The sequence below is a fragment of the Acanthisitta chloris genome, unplaced genomic scaffold, assembly GCF_000695815.1.
Source record: "Acanthisitta chloris isolate BGI_N310 unplaced genomic scaffold, ASM69581v1 scaffold1279, whole genome shotgun sequence".
Taxonomy (NCBI): Eukaryota; Metazoa; Chordata; class Aves; order Passeriformes; family Acanthisittidae; genus Acanthisitta; species Acanthisitta chloris.
The window spans coordinates 24229-41300 of record NW_008692890.1 but is presented as its reverse complement, the minus strand read 5'-3'; the positions used below and the strand labels follow the sequence as shown (position 1 = coordinate 41300).

At 53.0% G+C, this 17072-nt stretch overlaps 1 protein-coding gene across 1 annotated transcript; it reads left to right on the top strand.

The window, feature by feature from the left end:
* Positions 1-3112: 3112 nt before the first annotated feature.
* Positions 3113-16264, top strand: SH3TC2 (SH3 domain and tetratricopeptide repeats 2; the record flags this gene model as incomplete). Its single annotated transcript, XM_009082831.1, has 15 exons — positions 3113-3240; positions 4266-4371; positions 4957-5100; positions 5201-5396; positions 6027-6097; positions 6901-7096; positions 8076-8212; positions 8635-8676; positions 8993-10690; positions 10795-10975; positions 12321-12471; positions 13200-13322; positions 13936-14086; positions 14834-15030; positions 16073-16264. Coding segments are annotated over 15 exons (3713 nt in total), but the record flags the coding sequence as incomplete, so codon positions are not given.
* Between the last annotated feature and the right edge of the window lie 808 nt (positions 16265-17072).

The following is a 17072-nucleotide window of genomic DNA, read 5'->3' as shown; positions in this document are numbered from 1 at the left end:
AAGCCTTGAGCAACCTGCTCTGGTGGGAGGTGTCCCTGCCCAGGGCAGGGGTTGAGGCTGGATCATCTCTAAGCTCCATCCCAACCCCTTAATGAAACTAGATGTGGCACTCAGGGACCTGATTCAGTGATGAGCTTGGCAGTATTAGGTTCAGAGACAGATTTGGTGACTTGAAAGTCCTTTTCTACCCTAAATGATTCTCTGACTCCATCCCAAGCATGCCCTGAGCCCGTGCCCATCGCCCCCTCTATGCTGGCACTCGGTGCCACTCAAAGGGCTCATTGTGCATTGTGCTGGGCCGAGTGGCAGTGCTGGGCAGCAGTGAGCAGTGTGTGTGCCCCTGCCAGCACAGCACCCCGGGGCTCCTGAGGGCAGTGCACACATGGGCTGCTGCTTGGGGACCCCCTGGCACCAGGAGCTGACCCTGGGATGCTCAGGTAAGCTGTCTGTGGGGATGCTGTGGCTCTGCTCGGAGTTGGGCTGATCTGTGGCTGTGGAGTTCATCCTGCTGGATGAGACCTTTGGGGAGACTCCAGCACTGAGCTCTGCCCCCATGGGCTGTTTGCCTGCCTTTCCCAACGTGCCTACTGGTCCCTCCTCTTGCTGAGCACTGGATTAGAGTGCCTAGGGAATGAGGCAGGACATTTTGACCAGGGAGGGGAGAGGTTGACTCAAGGGGTTGGTTTATCCCCATGCTGTTGGCTTTTTGGGACTCCTCTATCCAGCTGCCACTGCTGCCCAGGAGTGCTCCAAGGCTTGCAGAGCCCATGGGGTGCTGCCAGCCCCCAAGGCATCATTCCTGCACCAGTGTGTGTCAGAATGAGCTCATGGGGCTGTGCTGAAGGGCTGGAGGAGGGAGGTGGCTCAGGGCCAGTGACTGTGGCCACGTGTGCCCCAGGAGAGGCAGTGCCAGAGGGTACCATGAGCACTCAGCTCCAGCTGCCAGGGGTGCAGCCCTGAGCTCTGGGACCTGCTCTTGGCTCTGAGCTGGGGCTGTTTCCTGCTCACTGTTACAAAATACTTGGAGGTAAGTGAGTCACTGGCACCACTGGGAACAAGTCCCCACCAGCAGTTTCAATTGGTCTCTTGAAAACAGCTCCCAGTTCCCTTTCTGAGCCTGGCCCAAACGAAAATAAACACTGCATTGGTGAGAGCAAACCCATTCTGCTCTCCCCCAAGCAGGCTCTGGCTCCTGCCTGGCTCTGTGGGCACCCAGAGCCATGCTCTGTCCTGCTGCTGCCACAGGCAGTGTGCCACCTCCCACCTCCTGTGGCACAGCCCATGGACATCTCCCGGGCAGGGAGCATCTTGCTGAGGATCTGAACATCTCTGCCCACCCTGTGTGTTCCCCAGGAGCAGAGTGTGACTCCTGCTGTCCCCACTCACCCGTGCTCCTGCCCCGCTGGGACCATCCCCACCACAGCACAGCTGGGAGCCAGGGACGATGGTGGCAGGAGAAGACCATGGCATCAGGTACTCATCCCTAGGGAAGTAGGATCCAGTTCTTCCCCACCAGGCCCTGCTGAGCCCAGTGGAGCTTTCCAGGGTGTGCTGGGACACAGAGAGGGGAGGGAGAGAGGGAGGAGTGGAGGAACTGGTAGATGAGTCCAGCCAAGTTGTGGTGCTTCTGCCTCTGTCTCCTTTCACTTCCCCGTCCCTGTTTCCCGCACATGTGGAAGGGGATGGAGCTGCTAGATGAAATCCTTTGTTAAGTGTGTCCAAATCAGCTGTTGAGAAAAAAGGAAGCAAGTTATTGAGCCTTTCTTGCAAAGAAAGGTTCATTCATGCCATGTCCAGCCTTGGGCTGTTCTTTTCTACTCGCTAACTCTAACTAAGGATTATAATCCTGCATGCAAATAAGAATTTATTTGTCTGCCTAGCAAAGTTGGCTCAGTCCAAACAGTTATTGTCACAGAAATGACTTAGAGAAGCTGCTGCATGTTCCAGCTTCAGATCTTTGCGTACATGTTTGTCTTACAAGTCCAGTCTGATTGCTGCCAAGAACTGGGGTTTAATCTGGTTATCCTTGCACAGCCAGTGGAAGAACAAACTGGATTTCTATGTGCCTCAGCTTTCATTAACAGAATCAGCAGCTAAAGTTTCAGCTCCTGAATCCTTCCTGGCAATAGTTGCCAATGTGTGAAGCAGAGAGGATGCAGCTTGGATTGCAGATACCAACCAGGTCAGGCAGGCTGGGGAGAACATCTCATTTGGGCTGTCAAACAGATGAGCACAGAGTTTTGCAAGGCCTTGGCTCTCCTGTGCTGGGGAATTGCTCTTGCTCTGAGGTCTTCTCCAAAAAATCTCTGTCACGGGGTCATCCTTCTAACAGATCTATCAAGTGAGGAGATCCAAGAGCATGGGAGGGGAAGTCTCCTACTCCAAAGCCACTCCAGCACTGGAAAGAAGCCTGTCATGAAGGGTATTATGAACTTAAGACACATCAATCCCATGTGCTGTGCTTTCAGGTTAGGCAGGACGTCCTACACCTCTGCCACACCATCTGACAGCAGATCTTCTGTGTGTCCTCTCCTTGCTAGGTAAGGTGGAGGTGCTGGAGCCAAGCGGCTCAACTGCTGAGGCTGCAGAAGGTTCCCCTGACACCTCCTTGGCACTGCTGGCTGTTGGAGAGGCTTTTCCACCAGGTAAGCTGCTGCCTATGGAATCTCCCAGGTTTCCAGTAGTTGAAGTAGCAGAACTGAGCTCCTGCCACCCCTTGGGTCTCATCTTGATGGCTGAAAGGGAATGATGGGTTGGGTTTGTGTTGATTGAGCATCACAGCCAGGCTGGAGAGTTGGCTGGAGGGAGACAGCATGGCACAGCTGGCTCTGGGTACCATGGAATTTCTTCTCCCCTTTAACCCTTCACTCCTTCTCCCCCTTAACCTTGCAGGGCAGAGCCCCTACCATCCCTTGAGTCTCATCTTGGTGGCTGAAAGGGGATGATAGGTTGGGTTTGTGTTGATTGAGCATCACAGCCAGGCTGGAGTATCTGCTGGGGTTGGCTGCAGGGAGGCAGTGGGGCAGAGGTAGCTCAGGGTGTTACAGAGCTCCTTCCCCACCTTAACCCTTCACTTCTTCTCCCCCTTAACCCTGCCTTTTTCCTTTTCAAGAGATATCTCTCTTCTTCTCCATGGAGAGTCGCTCCTCCCGGTGCCTCAATCCCCAGCTCCAGGAAGCAGCCAGGAAGAAGCTTTGGGCCCTGGAGAGTGATGACAGAGATGTCTGTGCCCTGTTCAAGGTAGACGCCCCAGCCCAGCAGAGCAGATCATGTGCTGAGATGTTGCTGGTATGATGGGATGTGTGATGGGATCCTAAACCCAGCTGAGAAGTTCCTCCAAGGCCACTGCAGGGTGTGTTCCTGCACATGGGAACTCTGCAGGGGACTGGAATGGTGTGGGAAATGAACTGGGAACAGGTGAGAGGCAAAGCTGAGCTTCATGTCAGGACTGGGGACTAAATAATCCTGAGGAGCCGTGCAAGTAACCCTGGGGTGAGTCTAAAAAAACAGGAATTCACAAGGATCACCAGAGCTGTGTGCCAGGCTCAGGTCCTCGGTGGAGGTGACAGCTCTGGACATGCACAGGAATTCTAAGACTGGAATTTGTATAAACAAATCACTGCAGGTATAGTGATGATGCCTGAACTGAGCTCTCCTTCCCTGATAGATTTTAAGGCCCTCATCCCTCAGGGCTCCCTGCAGAGCTTCCCAGGAGACCTGGAACCTCACAGGGACAGGACAGGAGAGCTTTTCCCTCAAGGCACAGCTACTGCTTCAGCCTCAGAGCTGCAGGCTGGCAGCTGTGCCTGTCCTGATGGGCCACAAACCCACAGGTGGGTTGGTTCAGGTGTCTGGGTTCCACAGGGGCTCTGCTGTATGCCATGGTGGAGGAGACTGGGAGGAGGAGATGGAGCTTCTTTCTCTCTGGAGACATTGGAAACCCACCTGGACGTGTTCCTGTGTCGCCTGTTCCAAGTGACCTGCCTTGGCAGGGGGGTTGGACTGGATGATCTCCAGAGGTCACTCCCAACTGCAGCTGTGATTCTTCACCCTCCCACTGCACCATGGGTGCATCACCATTGTCACTGTGGGTGGTCCATCACCCCTGGCTGAAGCAACCTCTCCTTAACCACAGGCAACCAACTCACACGGCTTCAGTCTCAACTGATACTTGAGTGCTGGTCTCATTCCAGGGTCTGGTATGATTAGATCCCTGTGAGAGTCCCAGGACTGTCCCTGAATCCTGCCTTGTCTCCCATGTGTAGGAGCTCTCAGCCAGGCTGGTGTGTGTGCAAGCACAGGAGGATCGATTCCTCCTCACCTTCAAAACCCTGGAAGAAGTCTGGAAGTTTTCCACATATCTGAATTTAGGTAATGTTTTCAAGGTCTAAACAGACAGTGTGAGAAGCATTTTTGGAGAAGGCATTGTTTGAAACTCAACTAAAGAACAATGACCTGAGGGAATGGCCTGAAGTTTTGTGAGAGGAGGGTTAGGTTGGATATTAGGCAAAGATTCTTCCCCCAGAGGTGTTTGGGCACTGGAACAGCTCCCCAGGGCAGTGGTCACAGCCTCAAGGCTGACAGAGCTCAAGGAGTGTTTGGCCAATGTTCTCAGGCACATTTTGGGGTGTCCTGTGCAGGGCAGGAGTTGGACTGGTGATCCTTGGAGGTCCCTTCCAACTCTGATCATTGTGTGAGTGTAAGAGGGTGCATAAGTGAAGGATATGACTCAGAAAACCTTGCAGCCCATTAGCTGTTTCTAAAACCACTGCCTGGATCAGTGAAGAGCCCCAGGAAGATGCCTTTGGGTAGTCCTTCTCTTGCATTTTAGGGATGGAGACAGAACTAGAGGCTGTTGCCTCACCATGTGGTTGCACATGGCAAACTGAGAGACTTCAGAGAGTCCCTTCATGCCCAGTGAAGGAGATGCTAACATCTTTCCTCTGGATTCCTTAGGGTATGTGGGCAGGTGCTTGGAGCAGCTTCTCTTTGGCCAGGAGTACTGGCTGAACTGTGCCCTGGTGGAGGACACGGAGGTCAGAGTCACTGTGGATGAAGATCATTTGGCCACCATATACATGGGACTGCTGCTGCAGGAAGGTGTGAAGGGACTGTACATGGAGGAAGCTCCTGGAGCCCTGTGCTGGGCCATGTCTTGCACTGTTGCCACTGACCTGGACATGACTCTTTGTATCTGCAGGTCACTTTTTCTCCAGAGCAGTGCCTGGTGTCTGGAAGGCAGAGCAGGAGGGAGAGAAAGGCCTGAAGCTCTGCAAGAATGAGCTGATCCATGTGAAGGGTGTTGAGTCCAAACGGGAAGGGATGTCCTTACTGACAGGTCAACGAGGCATGGTGACCATGGCAGCTCTAGAGCCAATTCCTCGCCCTTTTCACCAGTAAGTAGTGTGGCAAATAGGGCTCAAGCCAAGTGTCTTGCCTGATCCTGGTGCATGTGCTGGCACCAAGCCTGGGGTGGGAAGCTGCTCTTGTCTCTGGAAATGGGCATCCCCAGATAGGCATCCACACACAATTCCATGAGGATATGCATTATGCACAAAGACAATCACTGGAACCAGTTGAGGTTCTGTTAATGAGACAGAACAAGGACATAGTTGTACTTCAGATATCATCCTTGTATGATACTGATTTAGGTCAGATGTGAGATGATCAGTGATTTACAGGTGAATAAGTGGGAGAAGAAATTTAGGCAATGCCAGTTGAACTGGGGCTTCATGTTGCTCACTTGGCTGAGCCTCAAAGACACTGCAGCTCTTATAGTCACACAGTGAAATCCTCCCTACAGCCTGGTGGATTCATCCTGCTCTTACCACGTGGTGTGTGGCTGCAGTTGTGAGGTGCAAACTGCCCTCTGTGCCCAGTAACACCATCACAAGGAATTATGGTCATGGTCCAGAGCAGCTCCAGGGGACAGGACATCTCTCCTTCTTGTGTGACATCATGCCTGGTGGTGGCCTGAGGACAAGACTGCTCAGAGAGCACCAATGTGGTTCTCTTTTGCCTTGCAGGTGGTTCCTGAAGAATTATTCTGTGAGTTTTGGCATCTCCCAGGAGATCAGTGGCACAACTCAGCCAATTGGTGAGTGATACCTGTGTAAGGTGTCCCAGGGAAGGGCATGGCTCCTGCAAACTTGGTTTTGGTCCCAAATGCAACGGGTCCAACTCTTGTTGTGACAATAGCACATCACTGCAAGGTGCTCTGAGGGAATATTGCATCTCTGGGCCCTCTGGAATGGAGAGCAGAACTTGCAAATCACGTGTCCTTAGAAGGATGATGACAGGAGAACAGGAGGAACATAGAGCACAGAGAGATGCTGGTGCCATCTTTCTGCCAGTGGGTTCTTCTATTCTACTACAACTTTATCTCTCCTTTAATTCTTCCAGGACTGAAGTTTGAAATGATGAGGGTCCCACCATGGTGCACATGAACCTTGTGCCCACCATTCACCCACTAGCCCCAGGCCAGGACTGCTCAGAGCATGCTGGACTTGGGAGGTCCCTGCAGGTGTCACTTTGGTGTGTCGTGTGATGAACCTCTAAAGATTTCACTGTTGGCAAAGTGTTGAGACAGTGCAGCCTCTGTGAAGTTCCATGTTTCCAACCACCTTCCAGGATGCAGCTCTCAGAGGCTTTACCCTTTGGCTGCTTGGAGTTTATCCATCCTTTTGGCTAGGTGGAGTTTTTCCATCCCTCTTGTTTGTATAATCCGTGTCTCCAGAAGAAATAGCAAAGATACGAGCCCAAGAGCACAATGATTCTTAGGGGGGAGAGAGGAAGCCTTGCCAAGCTCAACTCATGGTCTCTCCTTGCCCAAGTCTTTTCCAGCAAGGAAGTTTTGCAGTGGCCTCACACTGAAATGCCCTTGTTTGCCTTGGTTCCCAGTCAAAGGCAGGTGCAGAGCCACGGAGGACCACAGAGGAGCAGCATGGGATGAACTGAGCTTCTCCAAAGGAGACAGCATAGAAGTCATTGGCTTCTTCGTTCCAGGACTGCCATGGTTCATGGGCAGATCCCTCAGCAGTGGCAGCATTGGCTTTGTCCCAACCCAGCACATAAATCCTGAGGCTTGGGAACCTCTGTAAGTTTACTTATAACATTAATTACATCAGTTAGTACATTCATTACCTTCATTAATTCATGGAGAAAGTGGAGAGAAGACTCCAAGTCCCAACTCATGGCCATATGAGAGTCTAGGGCAGGTCAGTTGCTTTGCAAGACCTTCATGGAAGATCCATTTGAGGTCTGCCCAGAAGCCCTGGCCAGGCTCTGCTGCCAACCAGCTCTGCCCAGACAGAGCAGTTGTATTTCACTTGCCTCAGGAGGTTCTTGGAGAGGAACAGATCTATCTGGCCCTGGGCTGACCTGGCATCATGCTAAGGCAGTCCAGGACATCTGTGTGCCAGACAAGGACCTAGAAATGTCCTCTATTTGTACCTTTGTCTCAGGGGATGTACCTTTGTCTCTGTGGGATGTTGAGTACTGACACAGTTCCTCACTCAGCAGCACTCAACACCCTCCCAGGGACATGTCTCTGTGGGATGTTGAGTACTGACACTGTTCCTCACTCAGCAGCACTCAACACACTCCCAGGGACACAGCAAGAGTTGTCCAGGGAGGGAGGGTGACACAACTCCACTCTGATGACCCAGGCATTTTCTTTGGTGGTGGCTTAAAGACATAGCTCTGGTTCAATGCCCATTCCAAAAGGCTCTTCCTCCAAGGGCCTGTGTGGGAGGACAGGTCTCTTTTGTTGCTAGGTCTCTTGGGCTTTCCTCACTCAGGGTATGTTGTAGGCACTTTTTTTCTGCCACTGCAGAGAACAGAGAGGACATCAGATGTTGTTTTGGCTTCAGAAAAAGGCTTCTGGATTCAAAAAATAGACCAATAGGTACCAAAGGAAAGGACCTATCAGTTCCTTCATGGAGAACCTGGATGGGGAAGATGTCCAAAACCCTGTACTGATCTCCAGCAGAGCTTTGCTGGTGGAAGACGACAGCTGTGGTGTCAAGGGATGGGGAGACACTGACTCTTCCCTCCTGACATCTGCTTCACCCTAGGGGAAAGGATTTGGTGTTCCTGAGTGAAGAAGAAAAGTCTCCTTTTCTGCACATCCCCTGCAATGGTGATGAACAGCACTTCATCTCTCTCCTTGGGGACCTGGCACACACTGATATCACCTCTGTGTACCGCCTGGGTGAGTGGCCCCTCTTCCACATGCCCAGCCACATGGCCTCTCATGGAGAGCAGTGCTGGGCACTGCCTACAGAGCTCCTTGCTCAGGGCTTTGCAGTGGAGACAACTGCTGTGGTTGAGGGAACCTCCAAGCTCTCTGCTCAGCATGGTCATGGAGGTTGAACGTAGTCATGGAGGTTGGGCATGGTCGTGGAGGCTTGGACGTGGGCATGGAAGGTTGGACGTTGTGATGAGAGTTGGACGTTGGACGTGGGCATGGAAGGTTGGACGTCGTGATGGGGGTTGGACATGGTCATGGAGGTTGAATCTGATCATGGAGGGTTGGACCTGGTCATAGGGGTTGGACGTGGTCATGGGGCCTGTGACCAAGCTCATTAACACTGACCAAGCTTTGGGCATTGTGTTTTCTCTTTGTTTGTGTAGATGGCTTTGAACCTACAGCCATGTTCCCCAGAGTGCCACCAGGTGAGTGTGTGCAGGGGACACAGTGGGATGCTTTTATGGTGACTTCTGAGGGAGAATTTTGTCATGAGGAAATATCAGAGGATCATGGAATGGTTTGGGTTGGAAGGAACTTAAAGATCATCTTACCCCCCCCCCTGCCATGGGCAGGGACACCTTCCACTAGCCCAGGTTGCTCCAAGCCCCATCCAACGTGGCCTGGAACTCTGCCAAGGATGGAACAGCCACAGCTACTCTGGGCAACCTGTGCCAGTGCCTCAGCACCCTCACAGGGAGGAATTTCCTCCTAACCCCACTGTGGTTTTTCTGTCCCTTCCAGAGGCTGTTCTCCATGCCAGTAAAGATCTCCAACTGCTCCAGTCCTGGGAGGAAATAAATGAGTTGGCTACAACTAGCACCTCAGAGATGTCTAGCCCAGGGAGTGAATCAACCCCTGCTACATTGGAAGATGTTCTCCTGGAGAAGCTGGATGACTTGGATTATCCCAAGTTCTTTATTGACCTCAATGCTGGACACATGGAAGATGCTGATGTCTTTGACCCTATATTGACCTTCCTTAACCAGGACAGTTATGTGCCCAGTTTCCAAAGCCTCTATGATCTCAGCTTTTCCTTTCTCCACTCCACTTTCTATGGTTTCTCTGATGAGGATGAACTGGTCCTTTACCTTGAGACCTCCAGGAACTGGGCCAAGAGAACTCGTTCGGTTTGGGCTCATGTCAGGCTCTGTTTCCTCTTGGGTAAACTCTGCATCAAAAAGGTCAAGTTCTCCCAAGCTCGAGTCTACTTTGAGGAAGCTCTGACTGTCCTGGACAAGGGGTTTGGGGACCTGCCCCTCTTGGCTGCATTGCATGTCAACCTTGCGTCCATCTACTTGAAGCAGAACATGAAACTCAAGTTCTCCTCCCTGCTGGGAAAGATGGTGACCTTGCTTGTGTGCTTGCCTGGTCGCTCCTTCAGCTCTGAGCACGAGGCTGATGTTCTGATATACATCCTGAGGGAAGCCATAGCTGTGGGCAATGCTCCCCTGGAGGCACGAGTTTGCTTCCTCATTGTCAAGCTCTTCCTCCAGCTGGGCAAAACTGAGGAAGTGTTGCCCTTTGCTGAGCATCTGCAGTGTCTCAGCAGCACTTTGGTCAGCCCAGACACCAGTTGTGTGCCACTGGATGCCACCTTGAGCTACCTATATGACAAGAAGTACCTGCCCAACATTGCAGTGGCCTCTGCCAGGTTGGTTGCTCCCAGTGGCACCAAGGGGACACCAACACCCATCTGGAGAGCTGGTTTCATCCTCCAAAATGCTTCCAAACTCCTGGGAAGCCACGTGGAGAGGAGCAGCATCCCAGCACTGGCTTGTTTCTATCTCAAACAGGCACTGCGGTTCTGCTGTGAGACCAGAGCTGTGCCCACCCAGAGGACACTCTGTGCCATCATCTCCAGGATGTACCTCCAGCATGGGATGTTGGATGGGGCAGTTTGTTACGCAGCCAGAGCTGTAACCCTCAGCAGAATGATGGGTGAGGAGGAGGCTTTTGAGTCCTCCCTCTCTCTGGGATGGATGTACCTCCTGCAGAAGCAGCCAGGCCCAGCTTTGGACATCCTGTGGCAGCTCCTGAGGTCCCTGCATGGGACAGACAGTGTGACTCAGGGTGGAGCTGTGCACAACCTCTTAGCCATTGCCCTCAAGGAAGAAGGGCAGGTGCAAGCAGCTGCAGAGAACTTCCTCTGGGCCCTGCACAAGGCCAAGGAGACTGGGAACAAGAGGAACCAGGCTCTTGCCCTGGCTAACCTAGGGCAGTTGAGCCTTTCCCATGGGGCAAGTCATTTGGCTGAGCTCTACCTGCTCCAGGCAGCTCAGCTCTATGCTGAGCTCCAGGGCAGTGAAGACCTGGAGATGGAGCTGGTGCAGGTGCTGCTGTGGCTGGCACAGGCCATGGTGGACAGGCAGAAGATGGAAGATGCCAAGCTCTGCTATGAACTGGCTTTGGGTTTTGCCCTGAAGTGGCATAACTTGAGGAGTGAGTAGAGTGGGACCCAGGGCAGTACTCAGCTCTGAGCAGCACCTGCCAGGGCCCTAATGCCACCCCCTGACCTGCCCTTTTCCCTCCCCTGTGCCATGCAGGTCAGCTGCACATCACTGAGGCTCTGTGCCACTTCTACAGCAAAGTGTGCCCTGATGTCCAGGCCTGCATCACCTACCACCAGCACTGGGTGTCCTTGGCACAAGAGCTGCAGGACAGGGAGCTGGAGGGCAATGCCCAGCACACCCTCAGCCAGCTCTACCAGGCTTTGGGCACACCTGAGTAAGTCCTGTCTGTGGCTGTTGGAGCAATGTCCTTGTTGACCCAGGGCAAGAGCAGTGTCTTCCCTGGGAAGGTGGGAAGGTGTGTGGTGGCTCTGGTTTGTGCACTGCTCAGATTTAGGAGCTGTCACTGGGTGGTGAAGAGGGAACAGCTCAGTGTGAACCAGAGCATCATGACAGTTGGACAAATGCTGTCCCAGACGGAACTGGAATGTGGCCAAACACAGTTTTCCAGAGAGACTCACAGCCTTCATCAGAGGGGATAGTGACAGGGAATTCATTGCTTCCTTTGGAGGCTAATTCCAATGATTAATGACCATTCACCAGGAAAAATAGGTCCCTTATCTGGTATTTAACTAAGTCTGGTCTCAGCCTCTGGCTGCTGACTGTGCTGGGATGTCTTCCCCAGGGAGGTGCTTAAGGCCCTGGAGGAGGTACTTAAGACTCAGTATCAGCTCACCTTTCAGTCTCCCTCTTGACACATGGAGGTGACTGATTAGATTACACAGGAGAGGACAGAAAGAGATTGGTCAGACCACAGACTTCAGTCCTTGAAGGCAAATGTGTCAAACAGTGGAGAACTAGTTCCCATGTCCCAGGACATTGGGCAGGGGCTGTCCTTAACTTGGATGTTCACCTCCCCATCCCAGGTCATGGTGAGTCCAGAGGGAAGGTATTTAGGAAGCAGATGCCTGGGAAGTAATGGTGCTATTTAAGAGCACAAAGCACCCCATTCCCTGGGCTCAAAGGGCAGCTGGAGCCTGATTGCCAGCAGGGTACACACCAAGCAAACAGAGTGCCCTGGGCACTGCCTGGCTCTCCCTTCACCACAGCTGAGCTCGTGTCCAACCCTGCTGCTTGTCCCTGTGTCCTCTAGTCACCAGTGGCTTGAAAAGGGCTGAGAAGTCTTGCACAGGGAGTCAGAGATGTGTCTATTGGACTGCACAACAAACACTCCCTGCCTGTGCTCCCATGTGGAGCTGGGATTGACTTTAAGGGGGCAAATAGAGTTTGCAGGTGACCTGGACAAAGTCCATTTTATCCAGTGAAGCACCCAGGGGTGGGAGCAGCTGTGGGAACAGCTGCCTTGGAGCTGTGCTGAGCACTGCAGTCCTGGGCTGCAATAAGGCTGCCAAATGATACACATACATGCATTAAACCATGGAGACTTGCATGCTCTCAGCAGGACACACTACTCAGAGCTGTGCCTGTCGTTTTGTCTCTAACCTTTGGCAACTATGGGAGAGGATGGGCTTGCCATGCAGGTGGTGTGGGAGTTTTGCAGCTGATGGCTGGGAGTGTCCTGTGGTCCCTCTGTAGTGCCCTTTCCCCTGTTACCCTCACAGGGCTTTGAGACTGTCCCTGGACTGCACCAAACAGAGTCTACGGATCTTCATTGACCTCGAGGAGAGTGTGAAGGCAGCAGAGGCCTGGCTGCAGGCAGGAAGACTCTACTATCTTATGCAGGAGGATGAGCTGGTGGAAATGTACTTTCAGGTATGGAGGCAGTGGCTGGAGCTGTCCCATTCCCTCCCTGCCTCCCATTCCCACCCTGGCTAGCTGCATTCCTATCACAGCTCCTGGCCAGGCGCCTTTTGAGGCTGGAAGACCTGGAAGGGAAAGTTCTTATAAGCAGTGTATACCTGCTGCTGGAAGGAGGAGCTGTTGCCCTACACTCAGGCACTGTCTGGCACTGAATTTCCTCTTTCTTTCCACACATTGGGTTTAAAGGATTCTTGGGTGAAAGTAAGTGAATTCATTGGGTAAGAAAGTGATGTAGGAGTGCCAAAGGAAGCTGGAGGTGCCAAGTGACCAGTTCCCATTGAAATACACATAGATACGGAGTAAGTGCCAGGGAAATCATTGGAGACTTCTTGGAGTAAAGACTCCTGGCTACTCTCCATTCCTAGCACTATTTTGTGAGCTGAGCTACAAAGTGGAGGAGCAGCTCATCAAATATTAGTGCTCCCTTATTCCAGCAGCAGTTCCTATCAAAAAGTGGGAAATCCATCCTTGTGCCCAGAGCAAGCAGAGCAGGAGTTTGGTTGGGTCTGCTGAGGTTGTCCTGAGCTGGAGCACCCAGCAAAGCACCAGCCTGGACACATGGATCCTCACTCTTACCTATTGGAGTTCACACTTAAGATGACTTGGTTTGATTTAATCACACCAATGTCTCTATGCAAATGTCTGTTTTCAAGCCTCACTCCAGTTCCTTTTCCTTCTAGGCAGCTGTTCAGACTGCTCTGAAGTGGGAGAACCTCTCCTTGGCCATGGAGCTGTATGAGAAAGCAGGTGACACCTTCTTTAACGGCAGCCGGAACAGGGAGCGAGCGGTGGAGTTTTACAGGGTACTCATCCCTCCAGGCATCTCTGGCCTTGTGGCCACACGAGGTCATGGCTGGGGAGGCTCTGCCTGCAGCACTGTGTGGCCAGGATGGAGGATGGAGAGGGATGAGGAAGCCAGGTTGGCTAAAGCCTTGAGCATCCTGCTCTGGTGGGAGGTGTCCCTGCCCAGGGCAGGGGGCTGGGGCTGGATAATTTGTAAGGTCCATCCCAACCCCTAAAATTCTATGATTCGAAGTGTGCCAGAGTGGGAATCCTGGAGCACAGATGTATTTTTCAGTGGCTGCAGCTCATCCCAGAGATCATTTGGGAGGTGGGAACAGAGTCATTGAGTTACAGATCCTGGAGGTGTTAGGTGTGAGCTGGGGACACACTCAGAGTTGGACTTGAAGGCATTTAAGGAAGGGCAGATGTGAGACTCCGGCTTTATATCAGGGGTATAAACTGATTTTCAAGGCAAAGAAGGGGCTAGAACCTAAACCTGCAGCACTCAACCACCCCATCCTCCACCTGCCATGCCAACCAACCTCTTGGTCTTTGTCCCACTGCTGTGCCACCCCTCTGTGGGCAGCACTGATACCACCAGAACATCCTGGCCTGACCTTTCTCTCTTCTCAGGGAGGTGCTGTGCCCTTGGCCAGAAAGCTAAAGGCCACCAGGACAGAGCTGAGGCTGTTCAACAAGCTGGCAGAGCTGCAGATCAGGCTGCAGGGCTACGACAAGGCGCTGGAGTTTGCCACGCTGGCAGCCAGGCTCAGCCTCAGGGTTGGTGAGTGGTGGCCAACTGGGAGGGGGTTGCTTTCTGGCTGCCAGCAGTGTGCATGTGAAAGGAAGATGTCCTGCTTTCCTAAGGCTGTTAGACCTATTCTTACCCTAAGTGGTAACATCTTTTTAAGGCCACTTCCCTCTCTGAGCTGTGTGACAGCCACATGGCCCATGTGGCTCTGCTCTGGTGGTACTGGGACCTGCTGAGCAGAAGGTTCTTGCTACACCAGAGCATGGGAAGTCAGATGAAGGCACAGGACTGAGCAGTTCCTCTCTACCCTGTCTCTTCTGATAAACTCAGCCCTTCCCATTGCAGAACTAGTCTGAATGGGCAACATGCCAGCATGAATGGCTGGGCTGGAACCAGTAACAACCTTTTCCAGCATCCAAGGTTGAAGGATCTATTCTTGTCCAGCTGTGGTATCACCACCCTGCCCATGTCTCTGTTTTCTCTGGGCCAATGTCTCCTTACAAAAGTGATTAGGCATTGGAATGTGCTGCCCAGGGAGGTGGTGGAGTCACCATCCCTGGAGGTGTCCAAGGAACCACTGGATGTGGCACTCAGTGCCCTGGTCTAGATGGGTCACAGGTTGGACTTGATGATCTCAGAGGTCTTTTCCTACCTCAGTGATTCTGTGATTCTGTGTCCATGCTCCCGCTGTTGAGCAAATGCATCCAAAGTGGCTCAGCATGCTTGGATTGGGTGGATTGAGGGTGTTGCAGGCTGACTGTATCAGCAACTCTCTTCTAGGAGACCAGATGCAGGAGCTGGTTGCCTTCCACCGCCTGGCCACAGTCTACTACCTTCTGCACATGTATGAGATGGCAGAAGATTGCTACCTGAAGACCCTTGCCATGCATCCCCCCTTGCTGCAGTGCCCTGCAGAGGCTCTGTACTACTGCAAGGTGTATTGCCACCTGGGCAACCTGACCCTGCACAAGCTGAAGGTAAGAAATGGTGTCTTCCATCATGCTGTATTGAGCACTTGATGGAGAGCTGAAGGTAGACTGTCGCATCCTTTGGCAGAGCAGACACACGTGTAGGTGGCTGCACCCTGTGGCTCTCCTGTCTGCAGGGTTAGGATAAATCACAGACTCAAAAGGGCTTGAAATGGAGCTTAGAGATCATCCAGCCCCAACCCACTGCCCTGGGAAGGAACATCTCCCACCAGAGCAGATTGCTCAAGGCTTTATCCAACCTGGCTTTGAACTTTGAAGTACAGTGCTGGCACAACCAGGAGTGTGGCAGCAGGTCAAGGGAGGGGATTCTCCCCCTCTGCTCTGCTCTTGCGAGGCCTCACCTGGAGGGCTGCACACAGTTCTGGTGTCCTCAATGTAAGAAGGACATGGAACTGTTGGAGCAAATCCAGAGGAGGCCACAAAACTGAGAACTGGAGAACCTTCCCTATGAGGGCAGGGTGAGAGAGTTGGGGCTGTTCAGCCTGGAGAAGAGAAGTTTGTGTGGAGCCATCAGAGCACCTGCCAGGAGCTGAAGGGGCTCCAGGGAAGCTGCAGAAGGACTCTGTGTTAGAAACTGCAGTGACAGGACAAGGAGTAATGAGGAGAAGTTGGGAGAGGGAAATGTAGATTAGATATCAGGCAGAAGTTTTCCCTGTGAGGGTGGTGAGACACTGGCCCAGGTTGCCCAGGGAGGCTGTGGCTGCCCCAACCCTGGCAGTGTTCACAGCCAGGTTGGATGAAGCCTTGAGCAACCTGCTCTGGTGGGAGGTGTCCCTGCCCAGGGCAGGGGGTTAGGGCTGGATGATCTCTAAGCTCCATTCCAACCCCTTCACATGCTATGAAAGTATGAAACAGGTTTTGGAGGGAGAAAAGCAATTTTGCAAGGAGTGCTGCGCTCAGACCCCATTGCAGTGAAATCAGGTGTCAATGGGTTGTGCCTGGAACCACTGGGCTCTGCTCCAGTTCCCCTTGTGCCCTGTGAGCTCCAATTAAACCACTTCCTGATGCTTACCCTGTCCTTTATGACTAGGATGAACAGGATGCAGCAGGTTATTTCCTACTGGCTCTCGCCGCAGCCACCGAGCTGGGAGACCAGAACCTACAGGACCTCATCCATGCCAAGCTGAGTAACATCCCTGGTGCCCCAGGGGGACCTGAGGGCACCCCAGGCTGTGCCACATACCGACCCAGGTGGCTGAGTGAAGGTGGCCACATCGTCTGACCCATCTGCCACCTATGGACTCCAATGGGAGCCGTCAACAGCGTCGTGACGTGCCACTGGCACAGCTCCATGTGCTCTCCAGGACAACCAGCCCAGGAGAGGCTCTGCAGCACATCTTAAGTATCTGGCAGTGTTTGCTCTTCTTGTGCCCAACAGGACAGGAACCAAGCACTTGGCACCCTGCCCTGATTTTCCAGGAGAGGACTCTGTGCTGCAGGTGGTATCTCAAGGGGATCTGGGCAGGATGAGGCCCTGGAAGCAGTGCTGGAGCATGAGGAGCAGCAGGACTGAGCTATGCTGGTGTCTCAGAAGCGTCCTGCCCAGGATGGGGACAGGAGGGTGATGCCATGTGCCTGCTTGTCCCCACAGCTCAGGTCCCGTGGGGCAGCTGAGCCTGACCCAAAGGTGTTTTAACTTGAATAGCAGCTCTTTTATTTATTCCTGTCTGGATTTTGTCCTGTCTCCTCCACAGAGGTCTGTGCCCCACAACACTGCTGAGCCCCTCTGTTGTGAAAAGCACCACCAAAGCTTTTGTCAGTGAGAGAAAGAATGAGGGAAATGAGGAGGAATGAAAGGAGCTGGTAAAGCCTCACCTGGGGATGAGACCTGGTTGAGCTGCTTGGGGGAGGCAGAGCTCACTCTCACCCCAGCCCTGCCCTTCAGCCTCAGCTCTGGCACTGGAGCATCCAGGTGATCTCTTCTACCTCACAGCCCATGGGACTTGCAGTGTCTAAAGCAGGAGCACAGGCAAAGAGCATTGGAACAGGCTGCCCAGGGAGGTGGGGGAGGCATCATCCCTGGAGGTGTT